General features: G+C 40.9%; 1 protein-coding gene across 4 annotated transcripts in view; it reads right to left on the reverse strand.

Annotated features, from left to right (window-relative positions):
- Positions 1-17,527, reverse strand: part of GK5 (glycerol kinase 5) — an 83,798-nt gene extending 66,271 nt beyond the window's left edge. The window contains exons 1-4 of one of the 4 annotated variants that reach the window (XM_077756723.1): positions 17,267-17,290; positions 14,451-14,548; positions 10,967-11,060; positions 8,560-8,635 (exon numbers count right to left, since the gene is read on the reverse strand). In XM_077756723.1, coding sequence (XP_077612849.1) covers positions 8,560-8,635; positions 10,967-11,060; positions 14,451-14,513 — 233 coding nt within the window. In that variant the 5' untranslated portion in view covers positions 14,514-14,548; positions 17,267-17,290. Of the gene's footprint in view, positions 1-8,559; positions 8,838-10,966; positions 11,061-14,450; positions 14,549-17,012; positions 17,121-17,266 lie in introns of those variants that run through there. The other 3 variants (XM_077756722.1, XM_077756725.1, XM_077756724.1) reach the window with 3 other exon arrangements.
- Positions 17,528-24,668: the final 7,141 nt, after the last annotated feature.

Below are 24,668 nucleotides of genomic sequence, written 5' to 3' on the forward strand. Positions count from 1 at the left end.
AAAGTTTTATCTTTTAAATTAAGACTTTGATCTATTCTTTAATTTTTGTATATAGTATAAGGTAAGGGTCCACATTCATATTTTTGCAAATGGACATCCAGTTTTCTCAAGATCTTTTGTTGAAAAGATGATTCTTTCCATATTGCCTGGTCTTGGAGTCCTTGTCAAAAATCAATTGACCATTGTATTTGATTCTTTAGGCTGCAATAACAGCTTAAGACAAAATCAATTTATTGTCTCATAGTTTGGAGGCTAGACATCCATATTCATGGTGTTGCCAGGGCCACACTCCCTCTAAAACCTGTACGGGGTTCCTTTCTTGCCTTGTCCTGGTGGTTTGTAGCAATCTCTGGCATTCCTCGGCTCATAGCTGCATCACTCCAACTCTTCTTCACACGACATCTTCTGTGTGTCTGTCTTCATGCAGCTGTCTTTGTATGAGGACATTAGTCATACTGAATTAGAAATCTACCCTACTGCATTATAACCTCATCCTAATTTAACTAATTACATCTGCAGTGACCCTATTTCCCAAGGGCAAATTTTGAAGAGCTGTTGTTGCTTCTGTTGGGTTATCTCCCCCAAATCTCCCTTACTCCTAAGTGTGAGATTATAGAGTCAAAAGGTAAGAAAATTTTCCAGCCCCTCATATGTAGCCAAACCTGCAATAGGTGATGTTATAACCAATACTGTATATTGATTATTATGCTACTTCTAATGCCTTCTCAATGAGGGTGCCCATACCAGATGGTGCTTCAGGGAACATCTGGAGCATTGGTTGTACTTGATAGCTATTTGGAGACAATAATTTTATATGAAAATAAATACATTATAAAAATATGACAGCAATGTATGAGTGAAACACTTCTGCCATAATCTAACCCAGACTGTTTGTTAGTTTAATATATAAAAATGCACCTTGATGCTGGGAGAACTGGACAACAACATGCAGAAGAATGAAGCTAGACCACTGTCTTACACCACACATAAAAATAAACTCAAAATGGATGAAGGACCTAAATATGATACAGGAAACCATCAAAACCCTAGAGGAGAAAGCAGGAAACAACCTTTTTGACCTCAGCTGCAGCAATTTCTTACTCCACACTCCTCCAAAGGCAAGGGAATTAAAAGCAAAAATGAACTATCGGGACCTCATCAAGATAAAAAATTTCTGCACTGCAAAGGAAATAATCAACAAAACTAAAAGGCAACCGATGGAATGAGAAAAGATATTTGCAAATGACATATCAGATAAAGGGCTAGTATCCAAAATCTATAAAGAATTCACCAAACTCCACACCCAAAAAACAAATAACCCAGTGAAGAAATGGGGAAAAGACATGAATAGACACTTCTCCACAGAAGGCATCCAAATGGCCAACAGACACATGAAACGATGCTCAACATTACTCATCATCAGGGAAATACAAATTAAAACCACACTGAGATACCACCTCACACTGGTCAGAGTGGCTAAAAGGAACAAATCAGGAGACTATAGATGGTGGCAAGGATGTGGAGAGACAGGAACCCTCTTGCACAATAGGTGGGAATGCAAGCTGGTGCAGCTGCTCTGGAAAACAGTGTGGAAGTTCCTCAAAAACTTAAAAATAGCACTACCCTACAACCCAGAAATAGCACTGCTAGCCCTTTACCCAAGGGATACAGGAGTGCTGACGCACAGGGGCGTATGTACCCCAATGTCTATTGCAACACTTTCAACAATAGCCAAATTATGAAAAAAAACGAAGTGTCCATCAACTGATGAATGGATAAAGATGTTGTTTACATATACAATGGAATAGTACTTGGCAGTGAGAAAGAATGAAATCTAGCCATTTGTAGCAATGTAGATGGAACTGGGGAGCATTATGTTAAGTGAAATAAGTCAGGCAGAGAAAGACAGATACCGTATGTTTTCACTCATATGTGGATCTTGAGAAACTTAACAAAAGACCATGGAGGAGAGGAAGGGGGAAAGAAAGTTACAGCAAGGGAGGAAGGCAAACCATAAGAGACTCTTAAATACAGAGAACAAACTGAGGGGGTGTTTGTTGGGGATAGGGGAGAGGGGAAAGCAGGTGAGGGGTATTAAGGAGGGCACTTGCTGGGATGAGCACTGGGTGTTGTATGGAAACCAATGTGACAATAAATTATATTTTAAAAATGCACCTCGCTTTAATAACTTGTAAGACTGAACACTGAGAGGTGCTATTTACAGGAAAGACAGAGTGATTATGTTGAAAGTGGTTATAAGGAAATGTCATGAATCCTGAATTGTATAGTTTAAAATTATACTATTTATTATGCATAATTTTATATCTTAGTGTATAATTTTAGTCTTTAACAGATTAATTCATCAAACATTCCTTAAAGTGTGACTAATTCCTTCAGTCAGTGAGATGTTTAAAACTTATTCCTTTGAAAATAAAAGTGGTAACTCTAGAAATCTGGTTTATGCCCTCCTCAGAGATTGCCGATTTGTCTTTCTTGAAGGTTGGAGTTGTCAGTGTGTAACTTTTCCAAACTATTACTGCAAAGTGTGTATTCCTTGTTGTGTGCGGTCACTAAAGTTTCTGCAACTTCTGTTATCTGTGACTAGCTAGTGAGCTGACAAAGATTTTCTTAAATGCCTGACTCCAGAAAAAACCATTAAATCTTTCAACGGACCCTGGTTAAGAAAGTCTCTGTAGCTGAGAGGGCAGGAACCTAGGTAAGCATCTATGCCAGTCCTGTGGGGCACCACCAAACCTACCAAAGCATATACACCCAAATTTTTGTGGGACAGTGTCCCCACTGCTTGCCCTAGTAGTAGCCACTTACTCCAGTAATGGGGGTTGCTTTCCCCATACCTCCAGCAGGACTGAGGAGTAAAAGACGGCGGCCAGCTTGCACACATCCTCTTACCTGAGAATAGTTGCCACTACCTCATCCAGAACTCCCCTAGGTGTTATAAGGCCTGATTAGGTTCTAGAGTTCCGAAGTATTCAACCTCTGTTTCCATCTCAATAGTTGCTTTGACCAATTCTCAATCCTCACAGGTTCCTACTCCATTATACCTGCTTTGGATCCTGTCTCCCCCTCTCTCTGCCCTTTCCCTGCTTGCGCACTCTCTCTCAAAAATAAACAAACATTTAAATTAAAAAAGAGAAAAGAAAACTGTTACTTTCCTAAGCTTCCATGATATCACTGTGCTGTTTTTCCTCCTATCTCTCTAAGTATATGTTTTTGGTTTCCTTTGCAAATACTTCTTCCTCTGACTGCCAGTTAAATGCTAGTATCTGTTGAGAGTTGTATGCTTGACCCCCTTCTCTTTTTAACTAGCTGTTCTCTCTAAAGAAATCTGACCCACACTCATGAATGCAGTCAGCACGGGACTACTCACCCATCTACATTTCTAGGGCCAGTCCTCACTTAATTTCCATCCCCTTCACAAATAGCTACCTTCTGCATATCTCCTAAGATGGCTCCATAACACCTCAAATGCAACATGTCCACCCAAACCTGCTCCCCCTCTTTCTGTGGTGTGCCACACTTGAGTTAATGGTATCCTTTAGCTGCTTCAGCCAAAAACTAGGGGGAAGTGAGGAGATCATCCTAAGTCCACAGGGATTCTGTTATATCCCTGGAGTTTATATTTTAATGGAGGGGAGAAGCAAATGAGTAATTAAAGCTATCATTTCATATAAGGATGATGCCATGAAAGACTGGCATGGTAAAGGAATAGAGTAACTGAGGGTGGGGAATGTCTTTAGGTATGAGAGCGGAGGCTTGAATAAGCAATAGTCTTCAAAGAGACTTCCCAGTCTTACTCTCATTCACCTCAAATCCACTATCTACCCTGATTCAAGAATATTCTTTCTAGGGGCACTTGGGTGGCTCAGTCAGTTAAGCATCTGGCTTGGTTTCAGCTCAGGTCATGATCTCATGGTTCATGGATTCCAGCCCCACATCGGACTCTGGGCTGATAGTGAGGAGCTTGCTTGGGATGTTCTCTCTCTCTCCCTCTTTGTCTGCCCCTCCCCTACTCGTGCTCTGTCTCTCTCAAAAATAAATAAATAAACATGAAAAAAGATTTTAAGAACATTCTTTCTAAAATGTAAATTCGATCTTATTATCCCTCTGCTTAACAGCTTTTGATAAATCCACACTGCTTATAAGAGATAAACTCCTTACCACAACAAATGACCTTTCCTGGTCTGGGACTCTGCCTTCCTCTCCAGGTACATCTCAATCACTCAAAGATTTGAAGGCCTACTTCTAAGTGTGAAGGACCTAGTGAGAATATGGCAGACAAAAATCTGAACACTCATGGAACTTCTTATAAGTATGGGAGATATGTAATAAATATGCAGATAAGAAAACAAGAATTTTGGATAATAAGTGATATCAAGAAAATAAAATTGTAAAGTGATGAGTAAATAAAATGGTCAGAGACAGTCTCCTAGGAGAAATGATCTCTGTGGTGAGGTCAGAATGATGAGAAAGAGGTAAGATCTCGGATAAGAGAATTCCAGATTGAGGGAGCAACAAGTGCAAAGCTGCTTCTAATAAAAGTAGGAGCCAGGGGAATGTTCAAGAAACAGAGAGAGCAGGCCAGTGTGGGTGGAGCACAGACTAGGAGGGTAGTCAGAGAGAAGGTGAGAGTTAGGTAGAGTCAGAACCCTTGGGTGTGGTGCCTTCCCTATTTTACCCCCTGAATTTCAAAGTACCTTTGATTCTCCAGACACCCCATACCCTTACACCTCCTGTTTTTTGTCCGTGATTTGCTCTTCCTACTTAGAAAACTTCTACTCATGGGGTGCCTGGATGGCTCGATTGGTTAAGTGTCCAACTTTGGCTCAGGTCATGACCTCACAGTTCATGAGTTCAAGGCCCGTATCAGGCTTTCCACTGACAGACCAGAGCCTGCTTTTGATTCTCTGTCTCCCTCTTTATCTGCTCCTCCTCCACTCCCTCTCTCTTTCAAAATAAGCAAACAAACATCAATATATTTTCTACAAGGGACCAAACAAATATTCAATTACTCCACTGCTTACTTACTACAGGAATAAGTCCTATGAAGGAAAAATACGGAGTGCCCTGAGTACCCTTAAAGGAGACCCTGCCTAGAGTAAAAGTCAGGAAAGGCTTGAGAAATGACAACAGAGCTGAGCTCTGAAGGGTAGGTAATAACAAACGAGGAGAGTGAACACTACTGACAAAATGTTTTACATGTTCAAAGGTTGCCAGGATGAAGCATGATGCATTAAACGCTAGTACAGCTGAAAAACAAAGGGATAAGATCACAAGAGGAAAGAAGCATCATTAATTCATAGCATGGTAGATAGAAGACAATCCAGAATACTCATCTTAAGAAGTAGCACATATTACAATATTCACTTAGCTGTGATTTATGTTTGTTTTACCTCTGTCAACAATAAAAAGAGAAATGGAGGAAAAACACAAATAGCAATATTATAAATGAGTTGCCTTAAACCGCTTTAACACATTGTACCATTCCATGGCTCTTAGTATATTTGTGTCATAAGTAATTGGTAAGAACCATTAACACAAGTATCAAGGACTACAATAAAAGATATATTTGGTGGTGTGGGACCACAGTCATTTATATACTTGTATTATGAAACCGTAAATTCCTTGGGGCTGGTGTTCTTATTCATTTTCACATTCAGCTCTGCAGCCAGCACATTGCCTTACTCCCTGTAAGTCCTCAAACAGTTACGGAGTGAATCTCAGTTCGCCTGCATGACTCATAGTTTATGTTACTAATTGGCACACACCCTGATCTGAGGTTAGCTTTACGGAGTCTCCCTGAGAGACACAGGGATTGAAGGAACAAAACACCTCTGATTTTGTAGAACAAAAGGATTTAAAGCAACCAAAATGGAGGAGATATCATATAGTTACTGTCAGATACAGGCTAAACACACCACTGATTAAATATACTGAAAAATACTTTAATCTGAAGAATATGAAGAAAAGTCAAGGCCTGTAAAAAAGTCAATAAACACTGAGCATCTAAAGGAGAGGAAAAGAGAAAAACAAAAAGAAAGTTCAAAGTTTTAGACTTCCTGACAACAACAGGAAAACAATGTTTCTATGGCTGTGACGACAGAAATGCACGGTGACCGCAGGAGAAACGGTGAGTCGGGAGGAGGTGCTGTCCGGGTCCTATCTGTCAATCCCTCTCTAAGAAATGAGCTCGGAGCTGTGCCCACTCACTCCCGTGCTGTATCTCAGCTCTTTGTTGGGGAGCTTGTAGATCTGCCAGCATTATGTGCTACAGTGGCTTAGCAGGGCCCAGGGAACTTTATTTTAAGACTCCATTATCTTAAGGTGAAAGAAGCACAAAGCTTTTTATNTTAAATATCTAGTATTTCAGTTCCTACAAGAAAAGTTTCCAAAACTCATGATGAAAGAATTATGAACATCTCAAAAAAGGATAGCCAAAAAGAAAACTCAAAATTAATTGTCTGAGGAAGAAATCTTATCCTTCCAAAATGGCAACAACACCAGTAAGGGAAGTGAATGGTCTTGGATGGTCTTGGAATCTGACTCCTCTGTTTCTCCTAAAAATGAGGTATGCTTCTACTGCCAGATAAAAACTTTGCATCCTAATATTTTTACCTTCCTGTCATGAATGACCTGTAACCTAGGTTCTTTTATTTTTAATTTTTTTAAACAGTTTATTTTTGAGACAGAGAGAGAGAGACAGAGCATGTGCAGAAGAGGGGCAGAGAGAGAGGGAGACACAGAATCTGAAACAGGTTCCAGGCTCTGAGCTGCCAACACAGAGCCCGATGCGAGGCTCGAACCCACGAACCACAAGATCATGACCTGAACCGAAGTCGGATGCTTAACTGACTGAGCCATCAGGCACCCCTGGAATCTAGGTTCTGATAAAAACAATCTCTGTGGCCAATGATCTAATCTCCAAATCCAACAAAACAGGACACTTCCAATCAGTTGTTTCCCTAGGAACATTCTCCTGCCTCAACTTCCATACCACTCACTTCCCAGGTATGTTTGACCTGTCATGCTAGGTTTTTGCTTTCTGACTCCCTTTTAGTAGGGGGTGGGGCGGGGGGGGTGTGGAGGAGTGGATACTCATTGTCCAAATCCTCAGTTTTCTTTTCTTTTATCCATATAATCTCTACCTGAGATCACACCTACTTTTCTAGACTTTATTTATGTCAAGAGTTCTCAACTGGGAGCGATTCTTCCACCCAGGGGACATTGGGCAATGTCTGGAGATGTTTTTGGTTTCCAAAACCAGGGGATGAGGGTGCTATTGGTACCTGGCAGGCAGAGGTCAGGGATGCTGCTAAACACCCTACAATGCCCAGGAGAGTCCCAACAACAAAGAAACATCTGGCCCAAAATGTCAATGGTGCCACTATTTAGAAACCCTGATCTACACTGATGACTTTAATTCCTTTATTCTTTAATCTGACAAATATATTACCTATTTAAGCCTCACTGTGCCCAATGCACAGTGGGTGAGAGGCTGGGGGAAGGTTCAGAGGGACTATAGATGCAGGCATCAATCTGAGATGCATTATACCCTCAAAGAAAGAGCTCCTATCTGCAGGAAATGAGCCATGCTTCAGTATAAACCAGACAAATGTTCTAACCACCTTTGGGGTATCTCCATATCCCTGTGTCTCAAACCAAACACTTTATCATATTCCCTTCTACCTACCCTCATCACCACCTAACTCGTTTCTCCTTTTATGTTCTCTATAATTTCCAAACATCATTGGTAAATTAAAACTTCTTCCTCTTGCCCAATACTGAATTAGAGGCTAAGTCCTTGTGAATTCCCCCTGATTATGTTTCTCACATTTATCCCTTCCCTTATATCTACCACTTTTCCTCCCCACTGCACCAACCTCAAGATGCCCTTTGGAGTCTAATGCTTTGTAACAAAGAAATATTTTATAGAGTTTTGTTGTTGTTGTTACTGTTTTTATTTTTTTATTATTTTCTTTTATTATTTTATTTGAAAGAGAAAGAGTGGGAGAGGGGGCAAAGAGGGGGAGAGAGAGGGGTACCTTTGTTAGGATAATAGAAGCTGAAATATCATAAGTATTCACTATACGGTAGCCATTATGATACTATCATTATGTTTATACACACTTCCTATGCTGTTGGTACTTAAATATTATATTTGGAACAGACTGAAAAAAATAAACCATAATTAGAGAATTGTGTTTATGAAATTTGTTAGACTCTCCTGAATCTTTTTAGGTATAAGCTAATTTTTAAGATATCAATCCATGCTTATTTGAAAAACTAACTCACATCAAAAGAAAGGAATGGAGAATTGTAATGACAGTAACAATATTTTTTATTGTTATTATTTAATAGAAGTCAAGCCCAAATAACATGCAGGGAGTATACTTTAAAACGTAGGACGACTTTCATCCCTCTGAACCAAGCAAAACTCTTAATTCACAAATTTAAAACTCCTCAAAAAGGTTTCACAGCAGTGCATTCACTGTGGTATGAACCCAGCAACAGAATGCTTATCGAATCGAACAATGAACTTACTTGTTCCACGTAATAAAAGTTGCTCTCTGTGTTGAAATGCCAAGACCAACAATTTGATTCATCTCTATTCCTGCAGCTAAAAATAAAGATAGGTAAAACACATGTGTAAAAGCCAGTGAAGTTTTCTCTATAATATTGTAGGATGAGAAATAAATCATTCAATATAATCTTTAAGAAAAACATCTGGGTTTAGCATTTAGTAGTATAACGGAGCTAATAAAGAAAGCATTACTAAGATGATTTTGTAGTAAATTTTTACTTAAAAGGAAAAAGGCCGTATTCGAATAATTAAAAAATGGGCTTTTGCTTTAAATGTCAGGAAAAAATAAACAACACTAAAGGTAAGTCAGATTGTATTTTCTTCTTGTAAGACTAAAAGACTGGATCTTAATTCAAGCAATGATCAACCTACGAAAATTAATAAAGGAAACCCTCTCTAAAATACAGTCAGGGCCATACCCCTGGGTCAATTACAGGAAGACCTATCAGTTACAGACCCCAAGAGAAGAATCTTCAGCAGAAAAGAATCAACAATCACAGGTCCTAATAGGAAAAGATGTACACTGCATCTTCTATAACAAATCTACTACCCCAGCCAATGAGAAACCATCATCACCCCAAACTTTGCTTGTCTCTCAATGGACCACAGTTCAAAACAATCCTTCCCAATTTCTTTCTCCTTCTTGACAAAATAACATTCCTCTCTTTTGTTTGTTGGACTAGCCTGTGGTTTTTGCCATAGCTTGCTTGACCCAAATTGCAATTCTGCTATTCCTGAATAAACCCCTTTCTGCCGGTAAAACAACTTATTTTTAAGATCAATACACCATAATAGGAGCTGGTTGATGACAATAAAGGAAAATCTTCAGGGAAAGTATTGTAATTACTGAAGCTCAGATCTTATTTTCCATACAGATGTTAAAATGCACGTAAAACATGGGTTTTTTTGGTTCATATTTCTTAAAATCAGCTACTCGTGTATTTTTTGTGATGTTCTTTTAAAAGAGCAATTTATTCCACTAGGAAAAACAGGGACAACCTCAGTTTCAGCACTGAGGAAAACACATCACCCCTGTACAGTGCTACTCTCAAAACTATTTAACCTGAAGCTAATTATGAGGAAATAAATCAGGACAACCCTATAATGTAGGACTGTCTAATAAACTGGCCTGTACTTCTGAAAACTGTCAGTGCCATAAAGAACATGCTCTAGATTAAAAGAGGCTAGGTAGACTGATTGCTATATGCAATGCATCATCTTTGGCTGGATTCCAGACTGGAAAAAAAGCTATTAATGACTGAGATAAGAGAGGAATATTGAAGATGAAGCATTAGAAAATATTACTATATTAATGTTAATTTCCTCTGAGATAAGTGCACTGTAGTTATACAGAATTCTCCTTTCTTTGGAGATAATGCTCAAATTTAGGAAGAACAGGTTATTATGTCAGAACCAACGTTCAGATTGGTCAAATGAAAGAGTCTGCAAAGGATGGTAAACACTACTAAACATATTTGAATCTGGGAGGAAGGTATACAGGTACTCCATGTATTACTATTTTTGCAACTTTTTAAAATAAGTTTTGATGTATTTCAAATCAAAAAGGTCAGAAGGAGATGCAATTCAACCACAAAAATGAAGTAAAAGATCTTTTAGAATTCACATTTATAAGTCATCTTTGACCATGTTCTTGAAGAAAGTTGCACTGAAAATGTTCTTAAAGAGCTAAGATTTCCAACTGCGGCTATGGCCAGAACAGCGCTTTGCATCAAGAGGCCACACAGAAAAACAAAAACGGGGGCATCTGGGTGGCTCTGTTGGTTAAGCATCTGACTTCAGCTCAGGTCATGATCTCATAGCGTGTAAGTTCGAGCCCCTCGTCGGGCTCTGTGCTAACAGCTGAGAGCCTGGAGCCTGCTTCGGATTCTGTGTCTCCCTCTCTCTCTCTTCCCCTCCCAGGCCCATGCTCTGTCTCCCTCTGACTCAAATATAAATAAACATTAAAAAAAAAATTAAAAACAAAAACTTGACAATAAAGGTAATTCAAGTGTAAATTCCTAAGAGCAGGAACTGTGTATCAGGTATAACTTTGTTAATAACCCTCTGGTATTTTGTACACAACAGGAAATCAAATGAGCACTAGCTACAACTTGGAATGAAGAAGGAAGGTGAGCCTTTATACTGCAGTTGAAAGAAGAATTAAGCCAGAGGAGAGAGTTGCTGTTATTTTTCCTTGATAAAGTGGTTAACAGTAAACCACAAATGTCTGCTGGAAAAAACTGGAAATTGTGACCTCAGTAAAATACTATTTGTATAATTATAACTTAGGAAACCCACAATTCTAAAAACTGAGGGAAACTCTTACTAACACAAAATATACTTTATTATTTTTATATGTCTAATTACCTTTAACAGACTCTTTTATTACAGTAACAAACTGAAGCCAGAGAACATCCGGATCAATTTCAACCCAGCCAGTTTGAGGATAAAGACTTTCCACCTATTTAGAAAAAGAGAAAATTTAGTAAAAACAACATTAAAGCAAGTCAATAATATCTGAGTCTTAAAATTATCGGTTAAAATGATTAACATGATTTTATTATCTAATTCATTTTTATTGTTAAAATGCAAAATAGGAAATAAAAAGTTTTCTTTTGTTCATGAGTTTACAGAAAATTTTAGCAGTCTTTGTCTTTACTTTCCAAATTTATTTTTATTTTCCAAGTTTTCTAGAATGGAGATGTACTATTTATGTAATAAGAAAAATATTTTTAAAAAAATAAAAATTAACAAATCAAGTACCAGGTTGTTGTTCAGACTATGATGAAGGAAGTGCACTCCATCCCGTCTCTCCCACTGAATGCACGGAGCAGCTGTTTGGGGTAAGTTCTACAGCTGAACTGGTGGTTAAGTCACCCATTTTTTCCCCTGACCTCCCCTAACCTGTACCCAAGGCAGCCCACAAAATCAGAAGTGAGTACCAGGGCACAGTGGGAACTCCAGGAGAAGCTCTCATGTTTTGGCTAATACTCAGAGAGAACAGGAGAAGTCTCCCATATTTTTATTTCTCCCCACGTTGCCTCCATATTTTTGTACCCAGGCTATCTTGTGGTAGTGGCTGCACCAGTAATCACAAGCACCTAAAACACTGAAGGAGGTAAAACTTTCTCTCCAACCAGAGGAGCTGTGGCCCAAGATCCCCATGGCTTTTTTTCTCTCTGTGTGCTTCCTGATGTGTAGCGCAGCTGTGGGCATAGAAGTGCCAGCAAAGTAGGGTAATGAAAGCTCCAGCTTTCTGGCAAGAGGAGCCAAAACAGGAACCAAAAGTCCCAGGAAGATCTCAGAGAGGGAGGAGCTTGGGAAAGCTGCTCCAGAAAGCTGTGAATGAATCCTGAGGCTCACCTCAAAGCTGCGCATGTGTGAATGTAATCCTAATCAGCATAGTAAAGATGTTAAGAACAGAACTAAGGGAGAGACCACTACTCAGGTGCTAGACTGACTACTGGGTGGCACATACACAGGGTAGATACAAATAGTACCGCCAAGATTTTGGAAATAACCAACAGTAAAACCAAAGTCCACAGAAGGCTGGTGGAACATGTAGCCTGAACCCAACTACATTCATTGCCCGGTAAAAGAAAAATATCAGGGCGCCTGGGTGGCTTAGTCGGTTAAGCGTCCGACTTTCGCTTAGGTCATGATCTCGTGGTGTGGGTTCGAGCCCCGCGTCGGGCTCTGTGCTGACTGCCAGCTCAGAGCCTGGAGCCTGTTTCAGAGTCTGTGTCTCCCTCTCTCTGACCCTCCCCTGCTCACACTGTCTCTCTCTCTCTGTCTCTCCTAGAAATAAATAAAAATAAAAAAATTTAAAAAAAAGAAAAATATCAACATTCATCATAGGACTTCCACAAAACCCAGAGTCTTATAACACAATATTCAAAATGTCCATGAAACTATCTGAAAGTTATAAGGTGTGTGAAGAACCAGAAAAAAATCTCACCTCACATGGGAAAAGATAATAGATACTAATGCCAGGGTGACAGATATCAGATCAAGACTTCAAAGCAGCAATTACAAAAAATGTTCCAAGAAGAAAGGGCAAATTATATTGAAACAAATGCCAAGATAAAAATCTCAGCCAAGAAACATTAAGACAAAAAAAAAAGAAATATTAGAACTGAAAAATACAATAATTAGGAGAATGGGGGAAAAAGAAAGATGCTGGTCAAAGGGTACACACTTTCGGATATAAGATGAGTAAGTTCTGGAGACCTGACATACAGCATGGTAACTATAGTTAATAATAACATACTGTACACTTGAAATTGCTAAGAGAGCAGTTCTGAAGTGCTCTCAACATACATGCACATGCACAAATAGTGACTATGTGAGTTAATGGGTATGTTAGTTAGCTTAATTGCAGTAATCATTTCATAATGTATATGTATACCAAAACACTTTACATATATACAACTTTTATCTGTCAATCACACTTCAATAAAGCTGGTAAAATTAATTTTAAAAAATAAAAATACAATAATTAAAATAGGGGCGCCTGGGTGGCTCACTCAGTTGAGAACCCAACTCTTGATTTCAGTTCAGGCAATGATCCCAGGGTCTTGGGATTGAGCACCTCATCGGGCTCTGCACTGAATATGAAGCCTGCTTAAGATTCTCTCTCTCTCCCTATGCTCCTCAGCCACTCATGCTTTCTCTAAAAAATAATAAATGAAAAAAAAATTTAAATCCTGGATGGCCTCAATAGTAGAATAAAGGTAACGAAGTCAGTAAATCAAAGACAGATCAATAGAAATTATCTGACATAAATATCAGAAAGGAAATATATTGGAAAAAATTAGAATAAAGGCTAAGGGATCTATGAGACAAGAACAAAAGATTTGGTATTTATGTCATCAGAGCCCTCCAAGAAGAAAATAAAGAGTTCAGTGCAAATAAAATAAAAATGACTTCAGGGAAGTAATAGTGCTAAAAATTTCCCAAGTTCAGTGGAAGATTTAAAGTCTATATATTCAAGGGGGGCCTGAGAGCCTCAGTTGGCTGAGGGTCCGACTCTTCATTTCAACTCAGGTCATGATCCCGGGGGGTTGTAGGATCAATCCCTGAGTCAGGCTTCACGCTGAGCCTGGAGCCTGCTTAAGATTTTCATTTTCATTTTCATTTTCTCCCTCTGTCTCTCTCCTCTGCAAGGTTTATGCAGAAGGACAATGAGAAGAGAGCAAACAGGCTCAGACCTAGGTTTTATCAAATGCTTTTAATAATAACAGTGAGTGTGTGGATGGCACATGGCTAAACAGAACAGAAAGCTGATACTTCACTCCCTACTCAGATTACACCGAATCTTTGTTCAACCCCCGGCGGAGATTCCATGGTAAATTAGAGGTACCTGCCGAATGAGGTTGAACATACAAGATTGGTTCAAAGGCTTTATAAGGATCCCCAACCCCCTCCTCCAGTCCCATCACCCCTTCCTAACCAAGCAGAAGGTAATAGGTTTACTCTCCAGAGGGACTGAACCAGAAGAGTTCTTTCCCTGCAAATACCAGATATAGCTGAGTGGGGTAAGACTACTGAGTGCTACTGAAAATATGAACGAATAGCCAACCAAAGATCTAACATGTAAGAAAAGGGCAAAATAAAGAGGAAACAGTGGCTATGTGGGGAGCATGAAAATGACAATGTCTGATATGAAAAAAGAATCTACTACTCCCCAGTGAGTTCTGAGACAGATTTAACAAAACCTATTCCCCTTCTCTCTAATACTTGCTTTTTCTAGGCAAGACTTTCATGACCACAGACAAATGCCTCAGCTGCAACAAACATTTCCTCAACCAAAAAAACTCAAAGCGGGTATCACTGCATCAAGCCCACAAACCTTCAGACTTGATGGTGGCACTCCACAGTCACTTCCCCCACTCCACCAGCCCAGACAGCTCATTATCCCCAAACATGTCACAGCAGAGAAATGTCCTCCTGTACCGAAGGAAGACCACACTGAAATTAGACAAGAGTATAACCAAAGCTAACACGATCCGTTTTGTGGGTTACAAACAATACAAAAAGACAGCAACCAGAAGTTTTCACGACTGTTCGAATGGGTACACAGTAGTAGAGGCTCTACTGTTTTCTTTGAAGTGGTCTTTCTATCCTGTTCTTCCCACTAAGACATTATTGTTTTCCACGATTTCTCACAATAGCATGATGTTCCAATGGGGAACATGATAAACTTTCTCCATTTCTAAAACTAGAAACATCAAGTATTGACATGAAGATTTTAAAATCTGAATACTAGTCTGTAACACCAATGTTTAAGAATCTATAGAAAGATTTGGGTTTAAAAAAATTTTTTTAATATAAAATTATTTTTGAGAGAGAGAGAGACAGAGCGTGAACAGGGGAGGGGCAGAGAGAGAGAGGGAGAGAATCCCAAGCTGACAGCCTGGAGCCTGACACTGGCCAATCCCACAAACTGCAAGATCATGACCTGACCTGAAATCAAGAGTCTGACACTCAAGTGACTGAGCCACCCAGGTGACGCAGGGACCAATAATTTTTTTTTTTTCTGAAAGACACAGAAAGACACGCCTGGAACCACAATTTTTAAAGACACAATTACAACAATTTTCTAAGATCAGCTGGGTGGCTCAGTCAGTTGAGCGTAGGACTTTGGCTCAGGTCACGATCTCACAGTCCTTGAGTTTGAGCCCCAAGTTGGGCTCTGTGCTGACAGCTCAGAGCATGGAGCCTGCTTCAGATTCTGTGTCTCCCTCTCTCTCTTCCCCTCCCCCACTGGCAGTGTCTCTTGAAAGTTAAACATTAAAAAAAGAAAGACGCAATTAAAACAATTTTCTAGGGGTGCCTGGGTGGCTTAGTCGGTTGAGTATCTGACTTCAGCTCAGGTCATGAACTCAGAGTTTGTGAGTTTGAGCCTGGCATCGGGCTCTCTACTGTAAGCGCAGAGCCTGCTTTAGATCCTCTGTGCCCCTTTCTCTCTGTCCCTCCCCTGCTTGTGCTCTCTCTCTCTTAAAAATAAATTTAAAAATAAAAATAAAACAATTTTACAGGAAAAAATTACACACAAAATAAAACCCCAAATGTTTCATTATTAAGGTCAACAGACATAAAATTACTCTACCAAACTGCTACACACGTTTCTAAATCTTAGTTTCTTTATTTCTACCTGAGATGCCCAGGAACTACACTTTAAGAAGCACTGCTATAAAGTGCCACTACAGCTGGAGGTGCATTGCTAAAAACTCTTTAAGCTAAGTGTTTCATCGTTTAGGGCAGGGACCTTTTGTATATTTATTAATCCACATGTCTTTCCAGACACTTAACAGTACAGAGTCTGAGCAAACCATTCTTTGCTCTGGCTACTCACAGAAACCTTGATTCAACTATGAGATTCCTATCTCATTTCTAAAAAGTTAATCATAAAACAGCAACTGAAACTTTGTATTTTCTGACAATCTGTGTCTTCCTTTGGTTCCAAATACTTCCATTCCTTACACACACACACACCACCACCACCACCAAACAAACAAAAAACCCACGACTGCCTAAAACAAAAGTATTTTATGTCTAGAATTATGAGGGAGACTGTGTGAAAAGTATCATTGTGTTGTGATAAAGACTCATAAAAAGATGATATATAGTCACTGAAAGACAGTGTTCTTTCAGGTTGGAGGAGGGTTGGTGCGTGTAGGTCTCTGCACAGGTAGCCAGAGTAGGGCCCAGCAAGGGGCTGGGCTCCCAGCTCTCTGTCCTGGTCCTGAGCCCAGAATGAAATTCCCCTGTTTGCTAAAAGCAGTCACTTGGCTAGAGCTACTCCTGGCAAATGCTATGGGTGAAAACCACTGCTAAGGGGTTGGGAAGAAGAGTGGGAACTGAGCAAATGGGAGAATCCAAGACTGTTGGGAATGGTTTAGGTAACTAATGGCTCCTAACATGGCTAAGCGCAAGAACACCATAGCCAATCAGTATTATTCTGCTGCACTCGTAGAAATTAACACTGCATTAAAATAAGAACGGGAGAACACCAATCTATTGGTTGCTTTACTAATAACAAGATTTGGTAGGTTTCTCAAATCAGAAAAAGCTATTTTTATCAGTGCTCAAAGATGGAAAAGATACAAGGAATGACAATATAGCCTTTAAAACTTATCGGATACCTCCTATATCCATGAAAATCAGTTGCTCGGGTGAACAACCAGCACCCTGGAAAGGAGTTAATAATGAAACTGAAGAATGGACAACAATGTAATGTAAATAAAGACGGGACTGGAGATCTACCAAGGAACTGGGAAAAACCTAGCAAGTCACAGAAAAACCTTTTAGTTGGATAAGCGTAGAGTGCCCTGCCTGGCCATGCCCTACGAGTCTCCGCAGTCCCACCCAGGAAAGGCGAATCAGCAGGTGACAGAAGCGAGCCAACGACCTGGTCACAAACCCGGCTCCTCCAGCCCTCAGCCAGGACAGGAAGGAAGGGCGCGCAAGTGTCAGCCCTGCCCGTGGAGGCAATCTGTGTGTCTGGCCGCTCTCGGTCCGCCGGTCAGGGCCAAGGGCCCGCGGGTGCTACAGGTGGCTGCGTCCAGCTGGATACGGCTGCCCCGCCCGCTCGCCTCCCGCGACTCGATCCCGCCTGCTCTGCGCGACCTTGACTCGTGGCCCCGAAGCCCGCTCCCCCGTCACCTTCTGCGCGCTGGAGCCGCGGATCAGCGCCGCGTGGTCATAGACGTGGCAGCGGATCACCGAGCTGCCCACGTCCAGCCCTAGCACGAAGCCTGCGCGAGGCGGGACTGGCGCGCTCTGCTCCGGGCGCCTCTGCTCTGAGACCGCACGCACACCGACCATCCCGACCCCGCAAACTTCTCCGCGACAACCGCCTACGGAGCGGGAACGTTTATAAAGGCCCGCACCTCAGGGACCGAGCGCGCTCCGCGGGGCCGCCGCCCCCTGCCCGCCCCACCCCGAGATCCGGGAAGCGGCCCGCCCCTGCCGCGGCCCCGCCCCGACGCCGTGACGTCACGGCTGCGCAGAGACCCTTTCGGAGCCTGTGCTGAGGCCGGGCGGTCGCTAGGGGCGCGTGGAGGTGAGCGAGTTCTTGGAGGCGGTCCTTGCGTTTCCTTTTCCCAAAGTTACAATTTATGAATACCTATTTAAAAAAATAAAGTGACCTGAAAAGAAATTAAAAATTCAGCCCGAAGTATATATTAACAAACAGAGCCCCCCGCTCTCCCAAGAAAACCTGGTAAAACTTGTGCATGTAATACACATCAATAAATACTTATAAGTGAAATAACACGCAATGAGTAAGACCTTCTCCAGCCCTCTGGTGAGGAAGACACGACAAAGCGTTGGGTGGCCACTGTTAATCAAGCCCCACCCTCCACCCTCCAGCAGTCACTTTTTCAGCCGGGAAGAGCCCATGGCAGTCGCAGAAAGGAGGCCTATGTGAATTTTGAGATTCCTGTAGCTTTATTTCCCAGGAGGTGGTCCCGCTCCAAGGTGCAGCCCTCCTCTGTAGGCAGCAGGGAGGTGTTACTGCCTACTTCTGCAGCCTCTCCACTACCACCAGCATTCCGAAAAACCAGTGCCTGAAAATATTCACTATCTTCTTTTTGTAAAATTATGAAAGTAATATGCATACATGCTCTTTTGAAAAATTTTAACAGTGCAATTAGAAAGTAAAGGATCCTCATTTTTAACCAAATTGTCCTTTTGACTAAACCGTCATATTAACCAACTTGCTTTCAGCCAAGTTTACCGAACTGGGCTCTTTGGCCTTATTACTTGAAGCTTGCAACATACTTCAAATATGTTGAGTTCAATATACTCAAAAGAGTATATTCTTTTCACTCTGTACCTTGTTTCTATCCAGTAGTACTCATTTATCCCAAATGGCCTCAGGCTTGCTTTCACCAGTGGTGAACTGAAGAATTTTGGTGAGTCATATATATGTTAATCCTCAGTATTGTAACTTGAAATAAATGACTAATGGATTGTGTACTGATCAGAGTTTCCCAGAGAAACAGACTCAGTAGAATAGAGAGAGAGAGGAAGAGAAAGAAGAATTAAGAGATTGGCTCACATGCTTTTATGGCTGGAAAGTTCAGACATCTGTAGGGCAGACTGAAAATCTAGAAATTCAGGTAAGAGTAAACATTAAAATCTTGAGTCTGAATTCTACAGACTACAGAATCATATATTCCAATTTGTCTTCAGATCACATAAATCTTTTGCCTTTTATAAATTCAAATCCGTTATCCTGAATATTATCAAAGAATCATAGAATGTGAAAACAAGGACTTTAGCAACTACTTAGTCTAGTGTTTCTTAATCTGTTTCTACTCTTGAGCAACTTTGAGACCCTGATGGATGCTGTCTTCTGAGAATATGCTTATATATATACATAATTTGGCATGTAATTTCAGGTGTTGGGTATGAGATAAACTAAACATGAAGCTCTCAGGTTAAAAATCCAGAGCTGGTTTCCCTAACCCAGACAGACTATTGCCCAAGGGAGGGCTGAGCAACAAAGGGATACTGTGTTTCTTCCATGTTCATTGTTCTCTGCTGGCATCTCTTAACCCAGCTCTGCTCTCAGGGTAAGGAGCCTGTGGGCTATAGGGCAGCAGGTTCACAAACTCTGAAGGTCCCTTTGCTAGTGGGCCAGTCCATTGTTCTTGATTCAGAGGCCACTACTCTCTGAGCTCCGCTACCTGGAGGCCCTGGACTTTATCGGGCTCCTCACATTCTGGGCTTGGCCTCACAAGTGGCCCAGGAGGCTGCTCTCCCAGGCTCTTCCCCACCACTGTCACTCCTTGCACTTTTTCTTCTTACACCAGAGCCCAGGATTACCACGCACTGTATCACACACTCCCAGGAACTTGGAGTCACTTCCTCAAGAATAGATCCGAAAGTACTCAAGGGCCACCACACCCTAAAGGGAAATGAATGGTGCTTCAAGGCTGAACCCAGAAACCTCAATGCTGTCCTGCCTCTAAGAAAACTAGTCACAGTCCGTCCCTGCTAGGGTGACCAACTGACCCAGTGTGCCCTAGACTAGGGAATTTCTTAAAACATAGGATTTGAAATGCTAAAACCAGGACAGTCCACCTCACTGTCAGAGGCTCTTGGGGTCCACAGCTGATTTTTGGGGGGACACTGGCTACTCATGTGTAGAAGCCACTGCTTCTAGACATGAGCTCCTTGAGGAAAGAGATGGGGACTTAGTCTTCATTTTTCCTCCAAGACACACAAAGTAACTGCTCGATGACTGAATGAACAAACAAATAAATTAGTGTGTTCAAGTCCCTGTCAGACTCATCTTCTGTGTGACCTTGCCACAAGACAGAGAAGTGAGCCCTTCGTAATCCCTATGAATCTGGGCATGTTATCATATGGCCACCAATGCAGGCTTTCTACTGTGTAAGGAAGGTGTGGAGTTGTGCAGGCTGCCCTAAGTCCTGTATCTGGAACTGAGCCCTGGATGCCCTCGTGAATATCAGTCAGCTCCTTTTCTTATCCTTTATTTTATGTGCCCAGTCTCATTTGGATTGGACTCCTGCCTCACTCTCCTGGTCTGCATTCACTCTTGTGTCCCAAGTCCTAGCCTTAACACCACTATGGGACAGAGATAAACATACCATGAAGTTCATGAAGCTGATGCTTCATGTCCCCTCCTTGAAGGGGTCCCTGCCAAGGTCCTGAGCAGAGACTTAGCTAGCTTTTCCATGCTGTATAGCATTTGCAAAAGTAAATTATTTTGTTTTTTTTTTCTTCAAGAAGGCTCCTCAGTTTTACAAACTTCAGATCTCACAAAACCATAATCTTCCAACCCTTGCAAGTCCTCAGAAATTCCCTCTTTCTCAGCATCTGGACTCACTCTTCCCAACCCCCAGGTGGTGGTGCAGAAAACTGCCTCGCACCTACTCTGAGTACCACCACCCTGACTCACTGTTCTGAACTCCTTGAATACTGACAGTGAGATCGAGTCTGTTCTCCCTACACAAGTCTGAGAGATCATGGTGGTAAGCACTGGCTTCCCTCCTGAGGGCCAGATTAATCCAGCGCTGCCCATACCTCACCAGTGCTCTGCTGAGGTCCTTGCTTGCCTTGCTGTTGAGCCCACTCACACCCTGACACAGTCAAACCAGAAGGAATGAGAACCGAGAACTTCAAATTCTCCGGCCTGATGCCCATCAAGATCTGAAAATAAAAGAGGACTTTGGGCTCCACCAAAATCAAGGGGAAGTAGATATTGAAAGGAAGAATAACTTTACTTAAAAAAACCCGGACTAGAGGAAGTTACTTGAGAATCCAAACAAATAAAACCACAGTCACATGCGTCCTAGCAAACAAGCATAAAGGAAAATGTGAAATCTGTCAGAAAGAGAGAAGTCACATGAGTAACTGCCGTGCCCGTCACTGCACTTATACATGTGTAATTAGTCCTGCGTGTTCTCTCACTAAATTCTCTCCAGAACCCAGGAAGAGCCACTGGGCACTTGCACAGTTAGTCCATGATGAACGCGGGATTTTTCCCCCCATACCATGCTTCTTCAGTGCACCTGAAACATCAACTCTTTCCAGAGGTCAGCAATGAGAACTACTCCTTCACCTGGTAGGTATGTCTGTACAAATCCCACAGCATCGTTGCCACGATATGTGGAAGCCTTCTTCCAGCCTTCAGAGAGGGAAGCGAACAGGTACCCGGTCTGGCTAAACCTTGAGGGGACTCTGCAGAAATAGTGGCCTCTTTTCACGGCTGAGCCACTGGAGGCTTAGAAAGGGTTACCATCTAATCTAAAGGAAACCATAGTCACACCTGCCATAATTGCCCAGGTATCTTGCCCATCTCCATGCTCTTAAGAGGCATCCCGTGTCAGAAACATGAGCGGGCCCATTCTTCCATGTCTTAAATTCTCCCCACCTGAAGTGTATTAAGTGACAGGAAATCTTTTTATTCACTCACTTATCTGTGTATGTTGTGAGAAGGGAAAGAGCTTTATAATGCACAGGTTTAGGAACATGCCTTTTGTGTTTATGATCATCCGGTGTCTGGAAAGTTCTAAAGAGAGGGCTTTACTTAAGAGGAATATTCTACCTCCCCTTCTGATTTCAATCATCCTGTTTTGCTCATGGTCTAAAGCCTTTTATTCAACTATGGACATTATCAAATCTCCAGTGAATGAGTTCTGTGAGTTAAGATGAAAACCACATTAGAGAATGGCTAAAAATTTTTTAAAATTCATAGGTACAAATAAAACTTTGTATTTTGGGGAAAAATTTAGAAGTTTTGTATAAGGCAATTAAAAATCCAAAGTAAAGAATGGTCCTGCAGAAGAAAATGTGGGAAATTACAGCTGGGTTATTCAATAATAAAGATTTCTATCTCTGCTCTTTGGCTAAGAAGCCAAAATAAAAAAGGAAACTTCTTCTCACATATTGCTCAGCCACTCTTGTCACTGTTTTCTTCCCTAACACCATAAGATTCTCATTTTTTAAAGCCAGGTTTATTGAGATGTACAGTTACATGAATTTTGATGTATACGTCTGTGTAACCACCACCACCACCACTGAGATAGAAAATATTTCCATCACCCATGAAAACTCCCTTTGCACACAGCACTCTGAATCCTTTACCATGAGCATAAGGTGATAGATCAGCTGCAAAAATAACTCAGAATTCTTGAATTTAGCAGATTGATCTCAATCATTTTAGGTTCAGCCCATTTCAAGAAGTTTTCAAACTGACTTTTAATCAGTGCATCCTGTGACACATGGGCAAGATGTGTTGACCTAGGGTTTTCACTAAATGACATACTTGTGTAAAGCTAGGCATAACAACTAACAATTCTGGGTTCATTTGTATGACGTGAGTAAATCCAAACTGTTTGGTATGATTGTTAGCAATGAGAACACTTTAGTAGGCATGTTTACATTTATGTTGTCAAAGAAGGAAAAACCCTGCTTTGGAATATAGTTACTACAACCTCGGCTAAGAGAGATAAATCAGACAGAGAAAGACATATACCATATGATTTCACTTTCATGTGGAATCTAAGTAACAAAACAAACAAGCAAACAAAAAGCAGAATCAGACCTATAACTACAGAGAACGCACTGGTATGGTGAAGGGAAATGGGAGATACAGGCTTCCAGTTTATGGAATGAGTAAATCATAGGAATAAAAGGTACAGCATAGTGAAAACAGTCCATAAGATTGTAATAACACTGCATGATGACAGATAGCATTTATACTTGCAGTGAGCTTAGCATAACATATGGAGTTGCTGAATCACTAAGCTGTACACCTGAAATTAATCGAATAGCATGTATCAGTCATACTCAAAGAAGTGGAAGGAAGGAAGGAAGGAATTGGAACTCCGGTATATTATGCTTTAGTACTGTGAAATAGATGAAGCAGAATAAAATCTAATTCAGAACACACTGGAAAGAAAGAAATAAGGAGCCATAAAAAATAAACCTAAATTTTAAATTAACTGGAAAAAAGTACAGTCTAGTCTCATTATTTGCAGTAGTTATGTTCTGTAAAGATATCGCCAGAACGAAGTTGGCAAACACTGAACCATTTCTCCTGGAGGCAATACGGGGTTGGGTTCCTGCAGTCTTAGGTCATACCTCCATCAATGAGTCAATAAATAACCTTGTTTTATGTGTGTTTCTCTTTAAAGAAAAGAAACTGTATTTGCTGTATATTGTTGATTTATTAACATTGGACTCACAGTCAAAGTACTATAATTTATGCCTGAATGAAGCTTTTCTAACACACGTATTCTCTCTGTAGGGCACATCACAGCCTTCTTATGCCTGGGAACACTACACAGCATTTCACAACACCCGTGGGAGCCCTTTTAATGGCAAAATCACCAATAAAAAGCACAGATGTGAATGGATGGCACTAAATATTACAAAGAACATCTGTCTACAGTATAAGAGCCAAAACGAGGCAGAATGTTGTATTAGATGAGTGTGCACATCTGTCTCTGTCTCTCTTTCAGGTATGTCGTATATGGATTTAACAAAGAGCTTATCAGTCTATTTGTTCAGCATTGCTTTTCATACCTCATTCAACTTTCATCTTTGATTTCTTCTTCTTAGATTATATCAAGAAGTAGTTCTTTCAGTGAGGATCTTTGAGTAGTAAACTTCCTTAGTTTCTGAGTATCTGAAAATAATATATCCATCCCTTTCAAGAGACAGTCAGCTTGGTAAGAATTCTAGTTGGACAGTTATTCTCTTTTAAATTTTTTAAAAAACATTTGTTTGAGTTTATTTATTTTTGAGAGAGAGACAGAGAGGTGAGCAGAGGAGGAGTAGAGAGAGACGGGGGAGAGAGAGAATCCCAAGTGGTCTCCACATTGTCAGCATGGAGCCCAATGTGGGACTCAAACTCATAAACCATGATATCATGCCCAAGCTGAAACCAAGAGTCGGACGCTTAACCGACTGAGCCATCCTGGTTATTTTCTTTCTGCACTTGGAAAATATTGTTGCATTGGCTTCTAGCATTGTCATTTCAAATAAGTTTGCGGCTAGTCTGATCTTAGTCTTTTGCGTGTACTCTGTCTTTTCTCTCTGATATCTTTATAAATTCTTTTTTTTAATGTTTTATTTATTTCTGAGAGAGAGAGACAGTGTGAGCAGGGAAGGGTCAGAGAGAGAGGAGACACAGAATCTGAAACAGTCTCCAGGCTCTGAGCTGGCTGTTGGCACAGAGCTCGACACGGGGCTCAAACCCACAAACCATGAGACCATGACCTGAGCTGAAGTCAGATGCTTAACCGACTGAGCCACCTAGGTGCCTCTCTGTCTGATATCTTTAAAGTTTTCTATTCAGAATCAATGTTCTGACCTACCTAGAGGTGGCCTTATTTTTTATTTATTCTCTCTCTCTTTTTTTCCTGATTTGCTCATTTGTTTTGTTTCTTAAATTTCACAAGTAAGTGAAATTATATCGTATTTGTCTTTCTCTGACTGACTTATTTCATTTAACAGAATACTCTCTAGCTCCAACCATGTTGTTGCAAATAGCAAGGTCTCATTCATTTTTTTAAAATATTTTTAT

The sequence above is a fragment of the Crocuta crocuta genome, unplaced genomic scaffold, assembly GCF_008692635.1.
Source record: "Crocuta crocuta isolate KB4526 unplaced genomic scaffold, BGI_CrCroc_1.0 scaffold337, whole genome shotgun sequence".
Taxonomy (NCBI): domain Eukaryota; kingdom Metazoa; phylum Chordata; class Mammalia; order Carnivora; family Hyaenidae; genus Crocuta; species Crocuta crocuta.